This window comes from Protopterus annectens, chromosome 3.part0 (genome assembly GCF_019279795.1).
Source record: "Protopterus annectens isolate FY-2018-M chromosome 3.part0, PAN1.0, whole genome shotgun sequence".
Classification (NCBI taxonomy): domain Eukaryota; kingdom Metazoa; phylum Chordata; order Ceratodontiformes; family Protopteridae; genus Protopterus; species Protopterus annectens.
Window position 1 is genome coordinate 1,936,893,061 of NC_056731.1, and position 27,494 is coordinate 1,936,920,554.

The 27,494-nt window shown below is 39.2% G+C and overlaps 1 protein-coding gene across 3 annotated transcripts in view; it reads right to left on the reverse strand.

Annotated features, from left to right (window-relative positions):
* Positions 1-534: 534 nt before the first annotated feature.
* Positions 535-27,494, reverse strand: part of CSPG5 (chondroitin sulfate proteoglycan 5) — a 994,436-nt gene continuing 967,476 nt past the window's right edge. For all 3 annotated transcript variants that reach the window (XM_044066023.1, XM_044066022.1, XM_044066021.1), the window contains exon 5: positions 535-1,149. In XM_044066023.1, coding sequence (XP_043921958.1) covers positions 985-1,149 — 165 coding nt within the window. In that variant the 3' untranslated portion in view covers positions 535-984. The remainder of the gene's footprint in view (positions 1,150-27,494) is intronic.

Consider the following 27,494-nt stretch of genomic DNA (forward strand, 5'->3'; position numbering starts at 1 on the left):
ACTGTGAGGGGCGTACCTTGCCTCCCTTAGGATGTCATACATGGGTGTAGGGTTGTCAATCCAAATCAGGTAGCAAAGCTGGATGGGAAGAGGCTCTCCCGTACACTATCCTGTTTTGGAATATGGCCTTAGTCTGCCTCGACCTACATTGTAACCAAAGCAGAACAAAATCAGTACAAGTCAAAGTGGTAATTTTTTGAGCCTTTATGCAATTTTTATTTAACTTAATTGGGACCACAGGTTTAATTCTGTTTTGTATTAGTTGTGATAATAAACTCTCCATCTCCACTCTCCTCTCCTCCAGATCTCACTCTCAGCTTGAGGTGTTTCATAAACTGGATACTACTGTGTTTTCTTAAGCATTATACAGTATCTTATGGTGAAGAGGAAAAGCTATAAAATACTGATAACAGTGTTTAGAAAAGAAACATTGCATATGCAGATAAGCAAAAATAACCAATGAACTATTCACTCTCTTCCTGCAATAAACCTTGCAAACTCATACGTCGAAAAAGGTAAACCATAGACAAGACGTGACATTTAAAAAAATGTTTTTATTTTAACAATTTGATTTTTCCATAAGTATTCCAAAAAAAGTTGGGTCAAAGTACAAAAAAAGAATCCAGTACAAGACAAAAAAAAGGCTTATTATTACTCCAGAGTGCAATGAAAAGTATAGCATGTATGCATTCAGAGCAGCGTACCAACCACATACTGACCAAACAGACATACTGTACATACAAACACCTCATTAATTTCACATTATTTGTGGTTATTTAACATTTTTAAAATTGTCCTGGTAATTTCTTTAAATTTTTACAAAATACATTGAAACATGCTGTAAATCTCAGCTCAAAAATGTACACAGTGTAAAGTACTTTATTTAATTGTTAGAAACACACAGTGTCATATTCTTTTTTATTGTCATAGATGTACACTGCGTATTTTTTAACTACTTTTATTCTTTTCAGCTGTCTTGCATATTTACGTCAGGTTGTTCTGTAGTGAGTTTACCTCCAAGTTCTCCTCAGCTTTGTTATTCTCTAGCTTCGGTGTCAAAGAGTTCTGAATATTAAAGGAGTCCTCATCTTCCTCTTTCTGAGGTGACTTTGCTGGCTCTTGAATTTTACTTGGTGCATTTGGGTCATCCTGTGGAGGAAAGATAAAAACAAAAACATGAAGCAGCCAGCATATGAAATTTGGGTATGAGAGTAGATATGAAAAATATTTTAATTCACATCCTGTTTCCTTTCTGTATATCTTCTACTCCCCAAATCCATATTCTTGCTATAAGCAGCAATGTAAACCTCTTGTCAGGTACACCAAACTTCATAAATTACCTATAATTTCATTCTTCTAGCAATATTCTTTTGGTTATTGGCAGACTGCAATCATATAATGGCTCATTTGGACAGGCAAAATAAGTATATACTGAATTTCTAGCCAAAAGCATGTTAGAAAAGGGTTTAATATATCTCTTTCATTCATAGCCACATTTGACAGTACATTGGAATTACTGTTTTGTTACCCTGCATCAGGAAAGTTATCACCATTTAGGATAATGCAGTGACAGCAAAACAAAAATATTGTAACTTCTTCTTTCGGCTTTTCCCAGTTAGGGGTCGCCACAGTGGATCACCTGTCCGCTCACGATTGGCAGTGGAGTTTTATGGTGTCGAGTTGCCAGCCCAGCGCCCAACCTTCCACAGAAGGCACACACACGCACGCACACCTAGGGCCAATTTAGAGTATCCAATCCACCTACAGCATGTCTAAAACATAAAAATAAGCCAAATACTTGTAACAGACAATATCAATATTGTGTAATTTATTGCACAAACCTCAAATATATATATATATATATATATATATATATATATATATATATATGGATCTGTTGTGTATGACTGAACTGCCCTAATGTAAAAGACTGACAAATAAAGCGGATCATACATAATAGCGAAAAAAATGAAAACAATAATATTGAGAGAGGAAAACTATTTTCTCTCCTGATATTAAAACTGAACCCCCATAACACTACTCTCAAATTTGTCTGAATAGTGCTAGTGTTATGGGAAGGTTTTAATGACATTAAGGTGTAGGGTTAGTGTTGGGAAGAGGGGCAGCATTAGGGTTATGGCTAGAATTAGGGTTAGGGTGAGCACCCATTACCAAGGTGGTGCAGGGGGGCTTGTAATTGATGAAGTTGATTCCAACTGAGTAGGGTTAATATTTGGCAGGTGGGGGTGGCAAAAACTATAACAGATAAATAAAAGTAAGCAACATTTCATGCACTAACCTGTCATCATTACAAGACTTTGACTAAAATGCAGCTGACATTTCAAAAGACAGCAATATGTCAAACAACTCATAGTGTTCCTAACCTTCTCATGGGAAAAATAGCTACTTATAGGTTCATCTGTTCCTTTGTAGATTCACTTGTACACTAATGGTGTAGCTATACTGAAGGTTGCTTTTTGTTAGGCATCATAACTGAAGATTCCTGAACATTAGAATCATCCTATTTCAGATACTTCTTTATGATGCAAATGTGTTTTCTCAACTTACCAAATGAAGAGTGTCTACAATCTGGTGAAGCCCAAAGGCCAAGGAAAGATGCAGCTGTGGGTGATGAAGGACTGCATATAAATATGAGCTGCTATGTCGAGATCAGAATGATGCACAGTATCTGCTTTACTTTCTGGGTCAGACTGCCAGATATATGACAGGAGTATTGACAGAATGTCTTCTATAAACTAGTGCCACTAAGACTTGGCTGGATTGTCATTTTCAGGAGAAGATCAACATTTTGATGTGGGGCATTATTATAAATCTGGAACATGTTCTCTTGCAGTTAATCTGTATTTTCAACTAGTTTTGAGATTTATGTATTTATTTGTTAATTTTTGCACTTTTCCCCCAAGTTTAAATGGGAAAGGTTGATGAAGTCAGTTGCACAGAATGATATATGTTTTCCCTCTAGATTTTCCTCTACTGTTTCTGTCTCAATGCACAGATATGCTGCAATATTTAAACAGAGACAGAGAGAGAGGGAGACTTCAAGCAGCACAGTACATAAAAAAGACTCATTCTATTGAATTTTATTCAGGGGAGAGTTTCTAAAATCATGTCAATCATGATAAGCAATAATTCCTGTTAGTCAACTAGTGATACTCATTATATTGGAATACTGCATACAATGCAAAACTCTTAGTCTCTAATGAACTGTTCTTTCATTCAGCCTTCAGTTAGACATCAAAACATATGCGTTAAAGGGTAGAGCTGTTAAATAATGACATAAACACTAATCAGATAGCAAGCTATACATCTACTTTGAGTAAATATTCATTCTGGCCTAGAAAAAAAGTTTTTAAACATCTTGCAATCACTGAAAAGTAATTTCAAATATAAGGCAGTAGACTAAACTGTGCAGTGCAACATTGAAGGAAAAAGTCCCTGACTATGGCCCTGGCAACTGGAGTTTGAAGTAGCGACTTGGATGCTTGATGGAGCGGGCAAAGTGGATGGGATTACCCATATAGGGTGTGGGTAAATGCACTAGGACACATCATTACTGTTGATTGCAAGTAGAAGCTGGGTATGCATAGTGGGTATTTTCTGTCAAGTCAGGGTCCGGGCTGAGTCACAGAGAGATGGACAAGATACTGTGTGTGCAAGAGGCGAAACTTTGGACATAAAGGAAAAACATTCTTTGTCAGTTGTGTGATGTTGCCCAGGTGCCTCAGTCTCCTCACTGGCCCCAAACATGGGTAAGAGTTAGTTTGGGGGTGACAAAGGAGAATTTGGCAAAATTGATAGTTAAGGAGAGGCCTTGGGAGGGTTGTCAATGGTCAGCTGCAGGGAGTCAAAAGAACCCCCCAAAAAAGTGTTGGAATTCCCTATTTAGGAGTTTCTACTCGACATTGTGATATATTTGCACATTATATGTTCTGAAAACTTGTATCGTATTTAAGTGAATATGTAATTTATTTATTTGTTGATACAAATAATGGTTTCATCATTTTTTTATTTGGAACTATGAGTAGCCTTTTACAAAGGATTATGATTGGAAATTAATAAGGTAACTAATTTTTTATTGTCTACCTGCATTTATTTTTTAAGCACCTTTATTCAGTTCTCATACTTTGAACAAGTACACGTACATTAATAGAAAACAAAGCAGACCATACTAACATTTTCATTGTTTTCATGCATTCATTTATATATATATATGTTCTTTTTAATAGTTATCATTCATGTCAACATTACATAACTTGCTCAATTCCTGCCTTCACTTAAACCTCACTCCTCCTCCTGAACATTGTTCTGCATGAATTGCTCCCACAAATTTCATTTATTTCTATGTAATTTACCATTTCCCTTTCTAAAGATCCCATCTCAAATTCTTTTACTTCTTTTTGCAATATTCAGTATTTCAGTTACAACTGGTTCAGATTTTAATTTCCATTTTTAGTAATTGCTTTGTTTTTGTTATTGAATACTATTAAAACTTAGGAAAGCCTTGGTATGTTTGGGCAATTAAGATCCTATATCCCATCTCAAAAGACTAATTTTCTTTGTTAAAATCATTTGCTCTCCTCCACCTCTTTGTCCAATAAACCTATCTGCTCTCCATCTAAGGACTCAAACTATGCATTTTTATTTGCTCAGCAGAGGCATGCATCCAGTATAGGGAGTGCTACCATCATCCATGGGGGCCTGTCAATTTTGCAGCTCTATATCCCCTACCCTGCATGCCTAGCATTTTTATGCTATGGCTAGCTGGACTTGGGTAACCAACCTAAGATCTATTTCTCTGTGAGTCCTGGCATCCACCAGAGTGCCACTAGAGAGAGATGTCAGCATTCCCCTCCATCCCAGGATAAGAATGCCTCATCCTCCCTGGTAGCTCCATCAGGCGCCCAAGCTACAAATCGAACTCAAGTTGCCTGAGTCAAAGTCAGAGATTTACCCTTCTATGCCACCAGAGTGGCCACTCCCCCAACAGATAACTATTAGGGCTTCAGTGATGCATGCATTTAACATCATTTACTGATATGACTGGCCATACTTCCAAAGTATGCAGGAGTCCCATCAGAGCAGGAGTGACAACAAATGTGCATAGCTTAGGATGACCAGTGCTGTCCAATGTTAGTGCATTCTGCTCACTCATTTTCCTTTTTAAGTTTCTGATATTGCTGAAATTGGAAAAGTTTGTTACAATTTCCTCATATTGAATCTTTCTCCTAAAATGCATGGTCATTGTTGATCGATGTTATATCACGTAGTGAGATAGTGGTTATACTATAAAACACCAACTTTCTGAAAGTCAATGTTTCAAAAGAACAACAACAACAAAAAGCTGAAAACCAAAATGGTAAAAGACTCCTTTTTTCTTGTTTTATTTTGCAGGGGTAGTCCCCCCTGTACCATCGATGTGGAGGGGCCTGGGAGGGCCCAAACATATATGTTCCAACAGCACGGCTTCATCAACTAGAAGAAGGGAGAAATCTTCCTAAAGAAGAAAATCATTGCTGGCTCACACTTAGAAACTGTACTGGCAATGATTTCCCAAGTTAGGTTGTTCATCTTTTTTCTTGTGCAGGCTGCTGAAGCTTGAGCAATATCTCCTCATGCATGTATAGGGAAGACTGAAATTACTCCACAATTTGACTAATATGGCATTATTTGGCCTTATCTGTGAAAACTTCAGCCATGCGACAGTGTTTAGTAGGGCTCATACTGTATCGTGCTTATCTAGATATATATGGATCTTAGTGGTCTGTAGCTGTAACTTAGAAAGACTTAGTATGCCTGTTTCTGTTCCTCAGTTTTATGTTTTCTTTTCTAATTTCTCTAAATGCTTTGGGTTTCTAATACTGTAACAGGAATGGACCCCGTTCCTAAGTCAGCTTTCAGTTCAAGTCCACAAAATTAGTATTGCTTCATTCTTTGATGTTATCCAAGATGACTATTCTCAGCACCCACCATGTACCCAGTATTCCCTCCTTCTGTAGTTTAGTTTGTTGATCATTTAGCTCTAAGCTTTTTATTAATCTTCTTTTTGTTCTCTGTGGACCCTGATTGGCTGGCAGAATAACTGCTGAAGGGTAAAATCCTAATGACCATTGCTCAAATGCTCTTACCCATTGCTGAATACATTATCTGATATCAGTTTTGACAAGTTTGCATAAGAGTTGCAGCATTTTATAGCTGCTATCTTATTTTACATTTCTTTCTCACATATTGTGTTTTAATAATGTCAGCCAACAAGCTTATTCTCAATATATTCTGAGCAACAATTATCAGATGGTTTATTCTTAAAGGCATATTATGGTTTAGACATGTGATGCAAGCCTGTCTTTATCTTTAGTAATTTTGTTTAATATGTTGTTCCTTTATTGTAATTGTGAAAGTATTTCAATACAGATTCAAATGCCGTCATAAGGGGAGCACTGATAAATGGCTATAAATAAGAATTCACATTGAGGAGTTTGTTCACAACTGTTTTACTGTTAATGTATTTGAGTCATAACCAGTCTGGTGGGCATTAACAGCAGTAGAAATTCAGCACTGGGTTTTGAATTGCATGCTTTTTTGGGGAGAAAAAAAGGTAGAAATGGAATGAAGACAGAAACTTAATTTAAATTTAGGATGAACTTTTACTTGATTTATAATCAGTCTTGGAGAGCATTTATAGTGCAAGAAATTCCTCATCAGATTTTGAAATTTATGCATTTTTGTAAAAGAAATAGGATAAGAAAGTAATGAACGTAAAGGCTTACTTTAAATGCAGTATGAAAGTATTGAATTTCAACAGTTTAAAGACAGAAATATTTTATCTTCTACAGGGAGGTGGGGTTGGAATAATGATTGAGGTCCTTACCTTACAGATATAAGGGACAGGGTTTGATTCTGATTTCTGGTTATTGGCTGGCTTGTAATATCCTGTAGATTAATAGCCTAGTATTTACCTATAAAGAGCACAATTCTGCACTGTTCTACCATCAAGAAGAAGAGCACACCTGTTCTCAGAAGGCCCATACTCACTTGCAGAGACAACTGGTTTAGGAAGCAGACAGACAATTGCGGCAAATTAACAGCACTCAGTGAAGGCACAAGACATGGCAGTGGTCCGGTCTTAAAATATAGCAATATTATCCCTTTGGGTAGTTTTCTCATATGTCCCAAGTCATCAGGACACAACTGCAAAGTGAAATTGTCCCTGATATACTTTCAGTGTTTTTCTTTGCAGTAGTACAAAATTATGGGCAAATGTACTAAGCAGTTTTAGAGGAAAATACATTATTGTGGTTAAATCTGGATGTCTGTTGCAATGCTTTGGGTTGTGCAGTAGTTACTGAAGTTGACTTTCAGGCTCTGGGCTCATCCATGCCTCTCTATGATATTATAATAGTTTTCTACAGGTGTTCTGTTTTCCTCCTGCCTTCTAAAGATAAGCTGTGTACCCTGACTTGCTGTTTTGTGCAATTTTCTCCATGGTTGTCCTATAAAGGACTTGGGAATAAACTGATTAACTAGTAAATTAAATTAAATACATAAATAAATACATTAAACATCTAAACTAGTTAGTGAGAAAGCAAGGGCAAAATTAAAATGTATTCAGTTGCATTTAGTACTCACTTTTTCAGTTGAGCCAAAAATACAATTACCTGTACTATAATTTCAGGGATTTCTTGTAAGACTGAATAGCCTGTATAGAATCAGATGCAAATATGTTACTAACAAGTGGACACTATATCTAAGCATTTTGACTAAAATATCAAAAGTTATGTAATTTTCTAAAGTTATAGTGGAGATTCAGATCCAGCTGCCTGCAGTGTACATAACACTATAAAAAAGAAACATTCTGAAAAAAAAAAAAAAAAAAAAAATATATATATATATATATATATATATATATATATATATATATATATATATTTATATATATATATATGTATGGGTCTACTTTACATGGTTGACTGTTCAGAAAGTCGACTTTTATATGGCCGACACCATATGATCGACTTTCGAAAACCTGACCATGTAAACTAAACACATAAAACACAACAAACACCTTAAACTGTTAGAAGGGGGCACCTCCCCCCCACCTGCCGTAACTTAAATATATCAACTTCGAGGTCGCACTACAGTGCGGAACAAGGAAATTTTCCTATTCCGCACTGTAGGGAGATAGCAGTTCCCCATGGTCGGCTTTTCGAAAGTCAATCATATGGTCTTGGCCATAGGAAAGTCGACTTTCTGAAAAGTCGACCGTATGAAGGGGATGCATATATATATATATATATATATATATATATATATATATATATATATATATATACATATATATATATATATATATATATATATATATATATATATATATATATATATATATTTATATTCCCCAGTTATTCTAAAAATATATGTTTTTTTTCTAATGTTTTGTATGTGTGTGTGTGTGTGTGTGTGTGTGTGTGTGTGTGTGTGTGTATACACACACACACACACACACACACACACACACACACACACACACACACACATACACACACAACTTTATTCCTTTTCAGTAATATTTTAAGATATAGTATATAACCATATATCTGAAGTTGTTAATCTTCCTATTCATCACTGATGGGTTCGATTCCGAGCCCTTGGAACCGAATCGGCCTAATACCAAGCTCGGGTACACCAAAAACTCTCTAGCTAAGCTGCTACCCACAATGCCATTTTCCCAGTTACCTCAGATTTCATTTGCCATGCAGCCATATAGCAGAGTTTCACTGAGCTCTCCAGCCAAGTGTTGTATTTTTTCAAAATTTGCTGAATTTTGTAAGTTTTTTCTCCTAAAAACTTTTCTATATCTTATGATCTTAACTAGCTCTAGCCTCTTCTTACCATTGTTGGTAAATGCCCTTCTTTACCCTTGTGGTATTCTTAATACCATTGTTGGTGTTTTTCTCTTTTCCTTCCTTTCTCTATCTTTTTTGGATTGCTGAATCGATATACTTAGCATGTCTTAAAAGAAAGGGACTTCGGGGTTTAAGCATTGCACTTCCTGCAATGGTAAACTCCTCAATAGTGATCTGCAGGATGATTGTGTATATTGTCTGGGGGTTTGCCACCTATCTGTAAAACCTCCCTGTCAGATTTGTGTCAGTTTCAGTCAGCGGACACTGAATGAAAGGAAAAATAAACTTATTTTGAAAGGCCTGCTTTCTTCATCATTTTCTGAGGCTCCTTCTGCATTGGAGGTCTCAACCCCTCCATCAAAGGACAAAAAACATCCTCATTCTGACCCCTCTTCACTGGCTGGTGATAAGGGCAAGCCTCATAAGCATAAGGCCCACAAGTCTTCCTTGGAGCACAAGATCGCCTCCTTGGCTCTGACCACCTCAGTTCCAAGTTCTGGTCCAGTGATCTCTGCAGATATCGCAATGACTTTGACATCGGCACCACCCTCGGCACCGACTGCTACGGTTCCAAGTGTGATTTCAGCTCCAGCCTTATTGCCTGCTATTACCTCAACACCAGCGTCACACATCTCCATTCCAAGATCGGTACCGACCACTTCTTCGGAGCTGGTAATGACTTCCACTCCAGCTATTCCCTCGGCTCAGAGCCTTTTCTTGGCACCAATAGTCCCCCTTTTGCCTGTTTTGAAGCTGGAATTCTCAGTGCCGACTTTTCCTACACAATGGACCCAGTACTCCCCATCTTTGGATCCGTTTTCAGGACAAGCCTTTAGCCCCTTTTTGGACTGATCTGACTCACCCCTCAAGAGTGTTGGTAAGGTCCACCAGGAGTCTATCTGAATTGGATGTGGTGCGCCTGTTTGATCAGCTGCTGACAGTCAGAGGGATTACAAATTTTCCTAAAACCCATCCCACTCTGGGTTTTGGGTCCATTGCCCCCACAACTCCCATGTATTCTCCTCCCTTGGACCCTTCGGTTCCGAGGCCCATAGCTCCAACGTCTTTGGGGGGAATCCTCTCCTCGGTGCCAACAGTGACCTTCTATGAGGCTCCGAGGCCCCTTTGGGTTTCGGTTCCTTCATAGCCACCCCTTCCTCAATCTCATGCTTGGGGGGTGGAACCCTTGGCTCCAGGTACGGTTCCAGTTGTTTCACTGGTTCCGTCTTCGGACCTGGGGGTGACACCTGCCCTGGTTTTGCTTGTGGGTCCAGCCCTGGGAGTGGGCTGTGCGGAGCGGGGTGTGACCCCGGTTCCAAGATTGTCTTCCTCGGTTCCGGGCTCCCATTCCTCTTTGGGCAGGCCCGCCTTCCAGGTGATGGAGAGGGTGCTCGCTTCAGAAGCATTCCTCCTATGTCGGACCTTCCCCCTTCTCCTTCTGAGCTGCAGCTATCACAGACCACCTCCCCAGGACACTGAGAATGCAAGCCTCAGGAAACCCCTGTACAGGGTAACATCCTTTCTGAGTCTTCTTCAGAAGCTCCCACTGAAGACCCACCTCGGAAATGGACATGTAAGAGGAAACACATGGACTCCCTGGAGGAGTCCCTCACTGAGGATACAGACTACGATGATGGGGAAGGGTCCCCACAGTCAACCCCTGATGATGTCTTCTTTGGAGACATTCTGGAAATTTGAGGCAGAGGGGTGACTGGAAACCCTCCAACCCTTCCTCAGAGGAATCCATATTCCTGTAGGCCTTCCACTCTCAGCCCTCTACTTCTTGGGTGACCCCCTCCCCCATCGATGAGTTAGTCCAGCTCATCATGCAGTGGGTGTGGAAGAACCCTGATACCATTGAGGTTATTCCCTGGAGACCAGACATGATACTTTCCCCTCCAGCGGAACAACCCCATTGGTCTAGAGGCTTACCAGTAGATGCTATGGTGGTGGCGGCTGCCACAAAAAAGGACCTTGCGGAGGAAAGTCCTACTGTCCATCCACCCAACAGTGAGTCCCAGGCAGTGGACAGATTAGAGAAGTGAGTTTTTGCTTCAGCCACCTTTGCTGTCAGGTCTCTGAATTATTTGGCACATTTTACAAGGCTCCAAAGAGATATCATCTCTGAACTCTGTGGAACCCTCGCGAGTCAAGTTTCTGATGGGGCATGTAATAAAGTAGCTTCTCAGCTTGCTACCCTAGAGTCAATCTCCAACTTGTCCATGAGGTTGCTGTCCCATGCAACTGAAGGGGTGGCTAGAGCTGCGGGTGCAGGTGTAGTTATGAGATGCCACGCCTGGATTGTGATCTCGCAGACTCCTTCAAGTCTTCCTTCCTGAATGCCCCTATCCATTCACTTTGTTCAGTTCTAAAGTGAAGGACACATTAGCCAGGTGTGAGCAGGATGGAAAAACCTTGTCTGCCATTGGCCTACATTTTTCCAAACCTCAGTGCTCTTTTACCAGGAACCAGAGGAGTGGAAAGATATGGCACAAAAAATCTCAAGGCCCTTTCCATAGTGCACATGGTGAGGATTCCCCCAGAGGCAGAGGGGGTTCCAATAATGGAAGATGCCCCTTTAGGGGCAGAGGGGGTCCCCAAAATCAAGACTTCAGGGATTCTTTCTCCGGATGACCTTATCAGCACTCCTGAAGCGCTGCCTGATTGCTTTCCTCTGGAAGCAGTCGGGGCTCATTTTTCTCTGCACCAAGCTGCCTGGCACTCTATTACAAACGGTCAGTGGGTGCAGAGAATAATTTCCAGAGGTTATTACATCCCTCTAATCTCTTACCCAAGACTTCCAAAATGCCTTCCCGATGTTCCACCCAGTCAAAGGGAAGAAGCAGCTTCAGAAGTAAGAAAGTTGTGTCAAAAACGAGTCATCCAAAAAGCCCCCCCAGACCAGTGCAGATCCGGTTTCTACTCAAGATTCTTTTTGGTGCCAAAAAGTGATTGGGGACTGGAGACCCATTTTGGATCTCAGCCAACTAAACAAATCAGTAGTTCAGACCAAATTCCGCATGGTCATGATACAATCCATTCTCCCATTTTTTCGGGAGGGTGTGTGGATGTGCTCGATAAATCTCTGGGATGCATATTACCACATCAAAATGGACAAGCACTCCAGGTGTCTCCTTCACTTCCATCTGGGAGCCAATCATTACCAATTCAGAGCCCTGCCATTCAGTCTCTCGACGGCCCCCAGAGTGTTCACAAAATGCCTAGCAGTGGTAACAGCTCATCTGAGACTTCAGGGATTACAGGTGTTTCAGTATCTAGATGATTGGCTCTTGTCTGCCCCCACCAAGCACCTACTGGTCATGGCCCTCTGCTACACTATGGCACTGGTGGAGTTTCTAGGCATCACAATATACTGCGAAAAATCCAACCTTCATCCTACCCAACAATAGGAGCAGTATTCAATACTCAAACAAGCCAAGTCTCTCTTCCTCCTCACAGACTTCAGAGATTAAGATTACAAGTACAAGTGATACTCTGTCAAAGGAAGGTGTCTGCACGAGAAGTTCTACAGGCTCTGGGGTCTATGGTGGCAGGCATCTCGATTGTCCCCCTGGCAAGATTGCATGTGAGATTATTACAGTGGCTCCTTTTGTCCCAGTGGGTATCCAGTCTCCATCTTTTAAACTCACAGATCCTCATCACCAATTCCTGCAAATAAGATCTCATCTGGTGGATGAGAACAGATGAAAATCTTTGGTGCTGCCCCTTCCAGACTCTCCAACCCAATGCCACGGTGACCACAGATGCTTCCCTGATAGGGTGGGGGGCCACTTCCAGGGAAAGACAGTCCAAGGCACGTGGTCCAGCTTGGAGGTCAACTTGCATATCAACGTCCTGGAGTTAAGAGCGGTGCTGTTAGCATTGCAGGCACTTCATCCATTCCTTCCGTCAGGAATGATTGCAATCTAGTTGGACAATATGTCTGTCATCTGGTACATAAACAGGGAGGGACCAAATCCTGCCCCCTATGTTGTGAGGCCATGAGAATTTGGCATTGGGCGATGGCTTCCAACCGCTTTCTTATTGCAACGCATATCCCAGGGAGCTCCAACGTGATTGCGGACAGGCTGAGCAGATGCATCCTCCATCCACATGAGTGGTCTCTCAACCCGAACATGATGGCAGAACTCTTCAGCCATTGGGGCCAACCTTGCTGCAATCTTTTTGCTTCCCCTTCAAACAAAAAATGCAGCAGCTACTTTGCCCTCTTTCCCCCAGACGGGGAATCACCGATAGATGCTTTGACTCATGATTGGCCCATGGGTCTCCTCTATGCTTATCCTCTGATACCTTTGATACCCCTATTTCTAAAGAAAGCAAACCGGTTGAGATGCAAAGTAATTTTCATTGCCCCTTTCTGGCTTCGACAAGTGTGTTTTCCCTTCCTCCAACCTCATCTATTAAAACCTCCTTGGATCCTGGACACTCGTCATGACCTGATATCTCACCCACAAGGGCTGACTCCCCCAAATCTGTTCACTCTTAAGCTGACAGCTTGGTTTCTCCACTTCCGTTAGTCACCAGGCAGGAAACCCTCTCCTCACCTGTTTGCGATATTATTCTGGCCTCCCATAAACCATCCACCAGAAAACTCTACAGAGACAAATGGAAAAGATTCACTATCTGGTCTAATAATCAGATGCTAGATCCTTTTACAACTCCTACAGCTGCTATACTCCAGTATCTTTCTGAGTTGTTTGACAATGGGGCATCAGCTTCTACTATTTGAGCCCATTTAGCAGCTATTTCCAATTTCCACAATGGTTCAGATGGCATCCCTCTTATCTCCACCTGACTTTACAAGACCTTTCTCAAGGGAGTTTTCCATAGCAGACCTCCTATCAGGCAACCTGTAGAGACATGGAATCTCTCTCTCGGGTTCTACAGTCTCTCTCTCTTCCCCCCTTTGAGTCTGCTGCGACATGTGATCTAAAATTCCTGTCATGGAAATCTTTGTTTTGGTAGCGGTCACATCAGCCAGATGGATATCTGAGTTACAAGCCTTATGCATCAAGAGCCCGTATCTAATCTTCCATAAGGACAGAGTATCCCTTTGTACTAACTCATCCTTTCTCCCCAAAGTGGTTTCCGACTTCTCTATTAACCAGTCCATTGAGCTCCCTGTGCTTTTCCCAAATTATTCCAACAAGGAAGAATACTGCCTACATTCATTGGACATATATAGACAACTACATTTCTACTTGAACAGGACTAAGTCCTTCCGCAAGTTGGACCAACTTTTCATTTCCTTTTCTGGCCCAAGAATGGGATGTGCTGTATCAAAATGGCTCAGAGATTGCATTACTTTTTCATACTCCCTTGCGAGTGAATCTAAACCTGTTCAAATCAAAGCTCATTAAATTAGGGCCATCGCAACTTCAGTTGCATTTCACTCCAGGGCTTCCATGGATGACATTTGTGCAGTAGCCATTTGGGCTAAACCCCATACCTTCATCAAACATTACAAATTGGATTTGGTCTCCAGGGGAAGAGCGGCCTTCGGCTCAATGGTTCTCAGGAATGTTCTTCCATAAGAGCCACCCAGGTTCTCAAAGTAGCTTGGGATTCTGTCCCATCAGTGATGAATAGGAAGAAGATTAACAACTTCAGATAAAGAAGTTATGTCTTACCATAACGTTCCATCTGAGTTGTTGATCTTTTGCCACACCCCTCCCACTGTCCCCCACCAAAGGCTCCTGGTGGATCTTCTGGGTCCTTGTGATGTTTCAGGGTTTCTGCACAGAAATGGCCTCTGTTTTTCAGTTTTCTTCTATATGTTGCATGCAAACTCGATCTGAGGTAACTGGGAGAAGGGCATTGTGGGTAGCAGCTTAGCTCGAGAGTTTTTGGTGTATGCGAGCTTGGTATTAGGCCGACTCAGTTCCGAGGGCTCGGAACCTAACCCATCAGTGATGGCTGGAAGAAGATCAACAACTCAGATGGAATGTTATGGTAAGACATAACTTCTTTTTTAACACTGATAGCAAGCAAGAGATAAACATCAGTACTACATGTGGTGTACTTATCATTTTATCTAAAAATCCTAGTGTTATATAAGTAAATCAGACATCATAATGCAACATATTTTAAACTCTTATTTACTTATAAAGCTAAATTATGATAAGTATCTTAACTCACAATTTTCTTTATGTGTAATTTAAAATTCTCTATAGTATAGATACACGTATAGCTATCAGCACAACTACCATCTACTTGCAAACATATTTGTTTTGAAGGATTATGTTACAATCCTTACTGACCATTCAGAGTAGAACACAATATGGTTCTTGTCTTTAAAGTGGTGTGCGAGATTTGCATTCTTGTTTTGTAACAAATGTGAGCTAATAGCTGTGGATGAATATTGGTTCAAAATAATAAATCAGTGGCCATCATAGATCTTCCGCTTTCATCTCCAAAATGAGGAACACTTGGTCAACCACACTTCAGAGATATTGGCTTGGATGTCTGCAAAATAAATATCAAACATGAGAGGGCCCTGCACTGATCCATTAGATATAACTTCACATTCAGAGAGACTACCAGCAACTTTTACTACTTCACATTAAGTTTGTCTAACTTTTCAATAATACTAGGTTGGGCAATAGTGTCAAAAGTCTTGTCCAGGTCAAGATAAGTAGAGTGTTCAGAGTGGCTACTGCCCACAGAAGTTTACTAGGTTCAGAAGATAGGATCTGCCTTTCACAAAACCAATTTGAGTGGAAGCAAGATAAATTACATTGCCTATGTCTGTATAAATGAGTTCTGCTATGATATGTTCCATGGCTTTGTATATAAGGTTGTTGAGACTGGTGGGCTTATAATTACCCAGATCTGCAAAGGGGGCACCCCTGAGTATAGGAGTCACAGTGGCTGCTGTCCAGACATCAGAGACTGGACTATGTGGCTAGGCTGAGGCTGAACAATTTAAGCAGAGGCTCAGATAATGCATGTTTGGCATTACTGAGAATGCAGCCTGATATATTACTTGGTCAGACAGAAACATTATTTGTAGCCTTTGATAGGCATTCTAAGGGGTGCTACAAAATGATTTCCTGGGGGAAACTAAATTTTCAGGGATAGTGGGTGGGTGGCCAGGTGTGGTAATGTTAGCACTAAATTTCTCTTCCAATATGTTAGCTATGTTCTTGAGTCTGGAATGTGTGATATTATTATTATGAATGAGCTCAGTGCATTGTCAAACATTATTCTTTAATTTTGTGACATAACTAAAGAAAGATTTATAGTTTCCTTTGGTATCTGTTGTGACCTTATGTTTATACACTGCTTTATATTTTCTAACAGCTCTCTTATGTTTCTTGTTTGCATGTTTCGGTGTGGTCTTGGGGTTTTTAAATATACCGTTCTCATATATTCTCCACTACATGAATGATGTTAAAGGAGTTTCAGTATATGTGTGATAATATGAGGCATTGCCAACTATGCCAGAAGAAGTAGGGCAGCAGATGTGTAACATATGCCAGCATAGCTAGCTGGAATTTTGTAAAAAAATATATGCCATTTGTATATCAAGCCGATTTGTACAGATGCTTGTGTTGAAAAATGTATTCATAAAGCTGTTTGTATAGAAAATGTACCAATAGTGGGTCCTGACTGTATAGTAACTGATTAAATATATATATTTTAACAGAGGATACTGGGGGAGAAGAGGTTAATCAGTCCAGCTAACTTTGAAAAACAGCAAGAAATTAAATTACTTAATTTAAGTCATAAAGATTGTATCTTACAGTTCTGATTGCAGCCAGAGACTAAATGCCAGAGAATGGTTTATTAGCTCCTGCAGGAAGAGTGGAAGTGTTTTATGGTTTTATAGCTTCCAGATGTTATAACACATCTTAGCATAGCTCTGTATGTGTGTATGGTAACACATGTGCTAAATTCTGGTTCAGTTTCTAGCAATGGGGGTAGCATGGCCACCACAATGACCAAATGTATGTGATATCATTCTGTAATCTAGGTCAAAAATTATGCTTTAATACCAGATAAGAGAGAAGTCTCATGGCCATACCTCTCAAATGTCCAGATTTTCAAAGAATTTCCAGATTTTTGCCTCCTATTTTTGGTCTGCCCCTCACAAAATTTGTGGCTTTCTGGAAAATCACTGAAGATTGAAGCCACTAAATAATGACATATATTTGACTTTCAGACTTCATATCTTTCAGAAAATGCATACCAACACAAACCCTGTTATTCTAACAGTGTTTTAAGTTTATAAGAGCAATATTTAAAATATGCCCCTATTTATTTTGTCTTTGACCCCCCATTATTTTAGGCTTTGTACAGATTTCCTGAGCTCAGAGGTTGAGAGGTATGCTCAGGGCACTCTGTTTTTGGAACCTGACAAAGAAGGACCTCTCACCTACTTCGTCATGCCTTGCTCTAGTAAGTGAACCAGGGAATAGTAATTATTTAGATACATCAGGAAGATATAGTGAGTTAAGTGCTGTTTTTCTGTATCTGTGTGAATCTATTCATCTGTGTTATTTTAATATTTGTTGTGACTGAATCTCTAGTGTTTATTGTAAATAGATATTCCATATTTTCATGTTCTTTTTTTATTTATTATTAAATATATTTAAACTTTACATTGTGGCTGGTCCTTTATAGAATATTTAAACCTTTGAGACTACTTATATCTATTTGGTGACTATGTGGCAACTCCTGTAAGCCTTACAGCAGTGATCAAAACACTACAATTTTTATTAATATTAATTTCACTCAGCATAATTGGCTACCCTTGTAAGATCCTTAGAGTAAGTGGCTTTGGAGTGTCTGGTGGCAGTCTAATTACATTATAGTCTGGGCAGAAGGGGGAACAGCTAGTAAATCTGTGCCGGCCTTTCCCAGGTGTGTGTGTGTGTGTGTGTGTGTGTGTGTGTGTGTGTGTGTGTGTGTGTGTGTGTGTGTGTGTGTGTGTGTGTGTCTGTGTGTGTGTGTGTGTGTGTGTGTGTGTGTGTGTGTGTGTGTGTGTGTGTGTGTGTGTGTGTGTGTGTTGTGCAAATTAAATTTCAAAGAGTGTATGTGTGTCAGCTGCTTGGAGCAGGAACATGAAGCACTGGTTTCACAGAGAAGGTGCTGGAAGACTTGGCTTGGGCAGTTGGCTGAGGAGTCAACTCTACATCTGTGCCACTGGGGTCTCCTACTGGGGACCTGGAGGGAGACAGAGAGAGAAATCCAGACCCTGAGTGTGTTCCTTGTGTGCTCTTTAGGGAAATTGTGCTTGATGAAGAGATCTGCATCTGGAAATACTAGGTATATCCATTTTTGTTCCAAGTGAACGTCCCTCTCCAGTGTCAGTGGTGAGGATTCAGGCTCTTTGATTACTGGCCCAGAGAGGGGACATCACAATATGCATTCAATGGAGAGTAATTTAGGAGAAGCTTAGATATCTATTATTTTATTGTTATGTTTGTTTTTTAAAGATAGGCTGTATTTCTGATGATAAGAGTAAAAACCCTGCTGGCACTTCAACTACAACTAGCGAAAAAAACTGACTGTAACTCATTATAAGTAAAAAACATGTCTTCAAGGACGGCATTACAGATTGCAGGTACATAGATTACATCCCAGGAAGCCTCTGTCCATTTATTGTGCAACACAGAACAGTTCCATCAATTCAAAGTAATGTATAAAAGAAGACCTAACATAAGTGAAATACATGTATTTATTAGCTACTGGAATTCTTCTGTCAAGTCTCAGAGACATCCTTGATTTTACTTAAGAAGAGATGACTATATTCCTCATAAAAATGTTTCAGTTTTTTTATCAAAAATGAGGAGTTTTAATCATACAATGCTACTAGATATTTAAAAAAATGCTCTTTTTTTCTTAAACTGCAGTATTATACAACAAATTTATTCTATGATCTTTCAGAAAAAAAAAAAACATACATTTTGCCTATGCTCTGAATTTGGACACTTGTGTGAGACTGATTTCAAGTGTAGCCCCCAGAGTCATGTGATTAGTTTTTGGGAAAGATAACATTATTTAATTATTCTGATTGTTAATAAATAATTATTTAAACTAATAAAATATTGCATCTATAAAGTATTTGGCTTACTCTATACCAGTTCCACTTATTGCCTGAGAATGGTGCCTTTTACGTCACTTTTTATGTATAATTTCATATTTTTATGTTTGGTTAGGTAGTTATGTGCACGGGATCAACTGTATAAATGCTGACAAAGTAATGATAGATGTACTGAAAAACAGCTGTTTACAAACTGCTGAGCAATTTAATGATATATGATTATTGTTAGACAATTCATCCCCCCTGAATGAACTGAATAATTATATGAACTTGGTCAGTTGAATGATACACTATGTAACATCCCTGTCACGGGCTTATTCCCAGGTTTTAAAACTGTGACAGTAACACTGTTCACAATTTCAAATACAGAATGCAAGCAGCTAGTACAAATAGAATCTGAATGAAAGTGAACCTGGATGTGATGGTTCCATGTGAGGACCTGGAGTCATCCTGGACAGATTTACATAGTACAGTTTATCATAGACTGTCATGAAGTAGAGTGCCATGATAATGTAACATGTTCTACAATTCTTCATTTGCAACACTTTCTATGCTGCATAATTAACTTAGGTAAGGTACTAAGATCACACCTGGGTATATTGCTAATACAAGTCATCTGCAAATAACCAAAATTAGATTTAATAAAAAAGGATTTATTAAATTCTACTCATTAAATGATTTTAGAAACCAAAAGTTGTCTAAGTGGGAGGGAACTCTATCTATTATGTGAAGAAAGATCATCTGTATCTCCCAGCAAATATAGCAAAACCAGAATTCATATAATCTTGAGGTAGATTATGTTTGATGGGGGGGGGGGGGTAACAAATTTTAAAGAACAGACTTAAGATTCTCACTTGGTTAAATCTCTGTGTGAGCAATTGTGATGCTCACCTAAAATTACATTCAGGTACTTTTTAATGTATAACCTCCTACAATTCTTACATACAACTGGAATATTTTATGTCCATAGTAATTTCTCTGCCATGTCATTTTCGTTTTCCATTCTCTTGCATCATTTTTCGGTGAATCTGGATTAGTTGTTACAGAGTCTAATATATAACCATGATCTGCAAGACTCAGTCACTTTATAAATATTCTTTTGTTTTCTTTTATTTCCTTTCCTTGCAGGTAATCTAGATGTGCTGTCTTACATACTTCATATTTTAACTAGATTGCTATATTACATGAAGTTCTGAAACCCATATTGAAAACAATATTTAAAACAGTATATATTAGTAAGTGTATTAGTGTCTAACTATAATAATTGTCTAATATACTCAGTTGTCATTACTCACCACATGGAAGTTAGGAATCATGTAATTTTACCAAAACTGTAATCAGCAAATACATTCTTATCAAATCCAGGATACCAGTTTGGTATATTTATTAAATACACATAAAATAGATAGGTACAAATATAATAAGGATAAATTATGTGTGCTGTGTGTGCAATAATGATTTTCCAAGTGCATAAGCTCCCTGCATGTTTCATGTAAGTGTACATGTTCCCATACACTTCCTGTTCAAGCATTCCACCTCGGAAGTTGCACAATGGCAGAGTTAGGGAAATAAGCATCTAGCAAAGCTAATTATTTCCTGTAGTCTGGGGCTGGAAAACATTATATTTCTAATATCATAAATGATAGGGTATGGGTACACAGCCACCCATGTGATGTGTGCAGGGGATGCCCCCTTTAAAAATAAATGCATCATATCCTGGTAAATAATTTCTGTATTAAGAAACAATTTCAAACTTCTGTTACATGTCCAAAAGCTTTAGAATACTGGATACAAATAAATGGATTCAGATGAAAGGCTGTCAATAAAATTAGGTGTTTTAAAATTATTCTATTCTGTCCAATTAAACCTCATTTGATGTAAAGATTTTTGTAGTGCTCTTATGATTGACTGGTTATTTTCACAGGCATCCACTGTCCAGTTGGCCTGACCCAATTAATCTAATGTAATAGAAAGTTAAATAAGCAGAACATTTGAAGTAATTATTTTTAAAAGGAAGGCATGATTTTCCTATGAAATTTATTTTTTCCATTTTTGTATTACTTTTGTTATTGGTTGCTTATTACAACCTCACCTTAGTCCACCCTCTGCACCTATGTACCCAGACATAAGTCTGCACTGTTCACAGTTAATTATAAGTTTCTGTTTTAGCCAGGTGTATCACTTGCACTCAGTCAGTATCATCCAGTCATTCATTATAATTTTTTTACAATTATACACTAAAAACAACATTTCTGTGTCCCAGATTATATGTTCCACCATGTAAAATCAACCATACTCTGCTATGTATAAATGAAGCGTAATTTACGAATTTCATCTCACCTGTGACATTTCTATGCTATTCTGCTCCCTCACTGCAGGCAGTGCTAAGGTTCTATGAACATCCATAGTTCAGACCTGTGCTTAGGCTGGTTAGGTAAACCATATGGTCTCTGTACTTTCAGACCGATGAGAAATGGAAATGTCTTTTTCTATACCAGACTAACTATTCAAGTATACTTTCCTCCTATTTTGATTGTATGGAGCCCCTGTACTTTTTCAGTTTGAGGGACAGTTTCTTTCATTTATAGACTCACTATGCAACTGCATCTTAGATGGCAAGTCAGGTACAATCCCTGACTGCTTCAATGATCATCTCCCAATCTGTATAACCAGACATCTCATACATCCACTTAAACAGCATGTTTATAAAACAACACACATTATTTCCAAATTTAAGCCAGGAATGGTCTTTACTAATATTTCCTCTATTAACTATTGAACTTCCTAAAAATCCTTCCCTTAGATGATGCTGTAAATGAATTCAGTACAACTTTCCTGAATATCCTAAATAGCCTTGTACCACCTAGGAGGAAGAGACTAAATACAAATATTTGTAATTTAGCCATCCAAAAGAGTAGATTACTAATTTAGAATAGATAAAAAGCAAGTAAAGAATGGCAAAAAATATAAAAACACCACAATATCTTGAAAACTTCAGAATGATTTGTAATCATACAAAAAAGTGAATTAATGAAGACTTAATGACCAACTAGGAACATAGTTGTGCAGAATGTTATTTAGCAGATGGATTCTGGGTAATTTCATAGATGGTAAGAAGCTGGGTATATGTTAGTTGATGTGGTAGTTCTAACCAATTTAGGCTTTTTAGTGCTATATAGTGGTGGGTTCTGGAAGGGGTATTTGCTGCAAATTTAGCAACTTTGTTATAGCATTGTTCAAGTTTTGATTTTTGTAATGCCTGAAGGTTACTAAGGATGGGAGCACCATAAAGAAGTGTGGGGAGGAGACGAATAGAGGCAAGTGTAGCTTTAGTTGTGTTGATGAGAAAGTTTTGAAAATGGTCTGATGGGATCAGTGTTCTGCCCCCCATTAACAAGTACAAGCAAATGAATGGCAAAAATGAATAAATAGTACAGAATTTTGGGCCACTAAGCAACTTTTAAAAATAGGTTCCAGCATTGCCTCTGACTAAGCATATTTAATAATTACATGTGCAAAAATGGGAAAAAGAGCTTGTGGATGCATGGATGGATGGATGAAGGTACTGAAAGAAAAGATGGAACCAGCTAATATCTGCCTATTTTTGCAGAAACTTTTGGCTAAAGCACTCCATTGAGAACCAGCCAAGTCTCTGGTCATTGAAATTTCTCATTGCTCCACACAAGCACCTCCTCCAGGAGGATTCCCACCTAGATATATCCTCATTTAGTTTTTAAACTATCATTATAGGGAGAGAGAGTATCATCTGCTGCAAATGAGGGAAATTTGTTTATATTTTTCGCTAATAAAACTGTCTTTCGGCTTTTCCTGGTTAGGGGTCGCCACAGTAGAACTCCAGTCCACTAATGATTGGCAGTAGATTTTTACGTGCTGGCTTGCCGGGCCTAATGCACAACCTTCAATGAAGGAACATCCATTCACGCATGTCAACACACAAAAGACGCTCTAACTGAGAATCGAACGTGCAATGTCTAACTGTGAGGCGACAATGCTACCGCAGCACCACCACCGCAGTATTATATTTTTCGCTAATGGGGTGCATTAATATTCAGATTTTTCACTGCTAAGAAAAGGGAGGCTTTTAAACACATTTGTCAGTTGTGTTATAGGAATAATATTCCCATTTCTTTTAAATAAGTGGCAGACCTTAATATTAAATGTCAAGGTAAATAGCATATGTTTTTGCAACCTTAAGAGACTATCACTTTTGTGTGGGATAAACTGAACATTGTAAGAAATGAAACTATAACTGCCATGAATATATTTTCCCATGCTGAATCCAAGATACTGGAAAAAGATAGTTGTAGAGTGAGATCTGCAAAATATGCTGCAGTGGGATTGTCTCCATCAAGGGATTCCTATGACCTTGTGTCAGCTATGGGGTTTAAGCATGATCACTTACACTACAGGATTGAATGAAGAAGTTGGCCCCCAGAAGATTGATATATCCAGATGTCCCTGTGCCGAACAGATATGGACCACTTCAGGAGTCAAATATAGATGTTGCTAATAGCATACTTTGAATCAATGATATGGTGAGTCTAATGGCACATATCATTTGTCCCAGGAGCCTTCTCATTCTGGAAGTAATGTTCAAGAAATCGGGTAGTATCTTGCAGGTCAAAAGGGGAAGAAAGAAACATCTGAAACAATAAAAAAGGACTCAAAATGTATGTTTTTTTTTCTTTTTTGGGGTCTTATTGTATATGTGTAAGAGAGGTGAGAGGGAGTACACTGTAATTACCAGAGAGCTACTGAGTGATAGTGGGTGGGCTGCCACTGTGCTCTCACACTGTTATGGTCATTGCCACACTAGCATGCTAGAGCCTATTCTTATCTACCATATTGTTTGGTTTTATTTAAAGGGCTTGTCCCTAAGTGTAAAGGGTTATTATTTTCACCTCAGTTTGTAAGAATTTTCAGTTTCTCTTATGGTAAGTAGTACATATCTTAAATTCCAAGGATTAAACTCTCCTATAAAGAGATGGGCACTAAAGACATACCTTAAGAAGTTTCTGTGTGATATTATTTGTGTGCAGGAGTGTAAACCTGCCAATAAGCACACAAGGGTCCTTAGGTGTTTTTGAAATCGGACTATGCTATATAGCTTAAGAAGGAGAGCTAAGGCAAGGTTGGTAATGTTTCTAAATCTCTTCATGGTTGTAACTTAATGAAGCACTGAACTGTGTATAATGAGTGAGCCCAATGGTCATTTCAAACACTCCGGGGGACATATTATGATGGGAAATATGTATGACTTTAATGAAAAGCCTTCCTTATTTTTCAAATCTTCTTTGAGGCCATAATAAAGCACAAAGCCCATAACATGCCTTTATTCTTGCAGGGAATTTTAATGTCATCCCTGATTCTAGTAGAGAAAGGATGATATGCTTAGCAGGGAAGCAATTAAAAGCACAAAGGCTTGAGGTTGTGGCACTCATTGTGAATGACTTTACATTTACTGTCCCAGGTAGCCTGCAGACCAAAGACTCGATCATTGGGTTTCCGACCAGCTTTAGGGACTGTCATGTAGACTGATGATAAGGCTGTTATCTTTACCTTTTCCTTTTCACATCTGGACAGCAGCAAGCCTAAGTATCACCCTACACTTATGAATCTCCCACATATTTGTAAGTCAAAGAGTACCAGAAATACAAGGTCTAGGGCCCTAATTTTGTCTGTGACATAAAGAGAACATGCTAGAAAGACAGATGTGTGTCCCAGAGATTACCCCTCCTATGGGACAGGCTGAGTTAATCTATTACATAGTTTAAGTGGAACCTAGACCAGTGGATGGGGAAAAGGAAATTTCCACTGGACCTGACACCCATGTCCCTTATTGACAGATGTAGCTTATAGCTTAGGATCAGTCCTTAGGATCTGTCCTGTGGCCGCTCCTTTTTGGCATTTACTTCTCAGAAGTCAAAGCCAATGTTAGTGGTCTCTGACTGACTAAATTTGCAGATTATTGCAAATTAGGAGCTGTCATTGAATCTCATGCTGATATAAATGTTCTCCAGGAGGGGCTGATACCAACAAATAACTGGTGTCAGAGCCATGAACTAAAACTAAATGCGAAGAAATGCATAATAGTATCCTTTGGGAAGTCATCCATCCCTGGTTACGATCATATTGACAACACACACCCAGTAGTCAGGGACCTAGGGACACACATAAATAGTACTCTAGCCTTTGACCATCACATGTCTACAGTGGTGACAAATCATTCTATGTTGTGCAACTTATAAACAAAGGTATGGTATCTAATTCCAAGGAAGTCATTGTTCCACTGTATTCAGCATTTATCAGACTTGTCATTGAGTACAATTCCCCCTTTGATATGTACCCAACCAGGCATATCCAACAATTGGAACATCCACAGAGATTCCTCACTAAAAGAATATCCTATGCAGACCACCTCAAGGCCCTATCCCTGTATTCTATCTCCTACAGGCTTTTGAGGGGAGATCTCTGTCTGGTATACAGGGCATTGTCAGACCCCACTCTGAGGATCTCCTGCATATCCACAAAAAAAGAAAAAAAAGCACCATAATTATCCATTCTAAAGACTTAATCTTTGCTGGTGATATAAATAGGACTTGCTGGAGAGATACTGTAGGTAAGTATCCCAGAGATTACCCCATCTAGGGAACAGGCTCATCATCCATGTGAAGCAGAGTTCCTCTCTAACCCAATTCAAGTGCAACTTGAACAATTGGATGGGGAAACCAAAAATTCACCCCTGGTTTGGCACCTATGTATCTAATGGACACAGGTAACCTGTAAATAGTTCATCTCCCAGGCCCATGCTTACACTTATTAAGGGTATCAGAACTTGTCAGACATTTGGGATGCATGGTTAGGCTTACAAAGGCCTTTGTGGTCTTTAGCCTAGTAAATACCTATAAACCTATGAACCTATAAATGCCTGACCCTTAATGTCCTACATGAATGCAGGACATCATTATTCTTTCAGTAAAACTTGGCTAGCCTTAGAAAGGCCCCTTGGGTCATTAGCCTCGTAACAGTCCATGAATCTATGAATCTATGAATAAGCTTGTAGCATGTATTTTGTTTGGGTTACAGTGGGAGGATTTTGCACTTCTTGTTGCCTGGAAGGATTGCAGCAATTATGATGTTTATAGCACCATACCTTTTTTATGTATTTTATTATGCATCAACTGAAAGTACCAATGTGGTTCTGTGTAAAAGTATGAAATTGGTTGACCAGTTTATTTGGGATGGCAAGTGTAGGATAGTGTCTAGTGTAATGGAGACCATCCCGTCCATATACATAGCATTCGGGGTACTGGACTAGGGGAAACTATATTGTAGTATTTATGTCAGGCCAACTGTGTGTGAGCCAAAGTCCTATATTTCCAATATGGGCACATTCTTAACATTAATTCTTCTTTGGCTATGGCTTGGTTTCCCTTGAAGCTTCTTAGGCACTTAATTCATTGGTATAAGCCAATGATTACTTTAAAACCCTTCAGGGATCTATATGGAAAAGACCCCTATGAACAAGTGTAGGGTTCTGTAGTCCCCTGTGGAGCTGAAGGGACACCCATTGATGAACACTGTATGGGCCACAGCAGGTATTAACAAGACTGCAGACAGCTCGTAGCAGTTCAGTGATCAGTCAGCCCTTTGCTTCCTTTCAGTATTTGACAGAGAAATGAAATCTTTCCAAGACATCTATGTGGAGATTTTTTTAGAGTTTGATATGAATCTACATGGTCTAGTTTGAAAATACTTATAGGTATCCTTTACTTCTCTTTATATGTAATTTGTGGCCTTAAGCCATTGGCAAGAGACAGTGTACTTGTAATTAAGGCAGCCATGATACCAAGCTCTTTTTAACCGGGCAGTTAACAATGCAACAGCAACTAAGTGAGGCAGCCATGATACCAAGCTCTTCTTAAGCGGGCAGTTAACAATATAATAGCAACTAATTGAGGCAACCATGATACCAAGCTCTTCTTAACCAGGCAGTTAACAATACAACAGCAACTAATTGAGGCAGCCATGATACAAGCTCGTCTTAAGCGGGCAGTTAACAATACAACAGCAACTAACTGAGGCAGCCATGATACAAGCTCTTCTTAAGTGGGCAGTTAACAATACAACAGCAACTAATTGAGGCAGCCATGATACACGCTCTTCTTAAGCGGGCAATTAACAATACAACAGCAACTAATTGAGGCAGCCATTATACCAAGCTCTTCTTAACCAGGCAGTTAACAATACAACAGCAACTAATGGAGGCAGCCATGATACCAAGCCTTTTTTAAGCAGGCAGTTAAAAATACAACAGCAATTAATTGAAGCAGCCATGATACCTAGCCCTTCTTAACCGGGCAGTTAACAGTACAACAGCAACTAATTGAGGTAGCCATTATACCAAGCTCTTCTTAACCGGGCAGTTAACAATGCAACAGCAGCTAAGTGAGGCAACCATGATACCAAGCTTTTCTTAACTG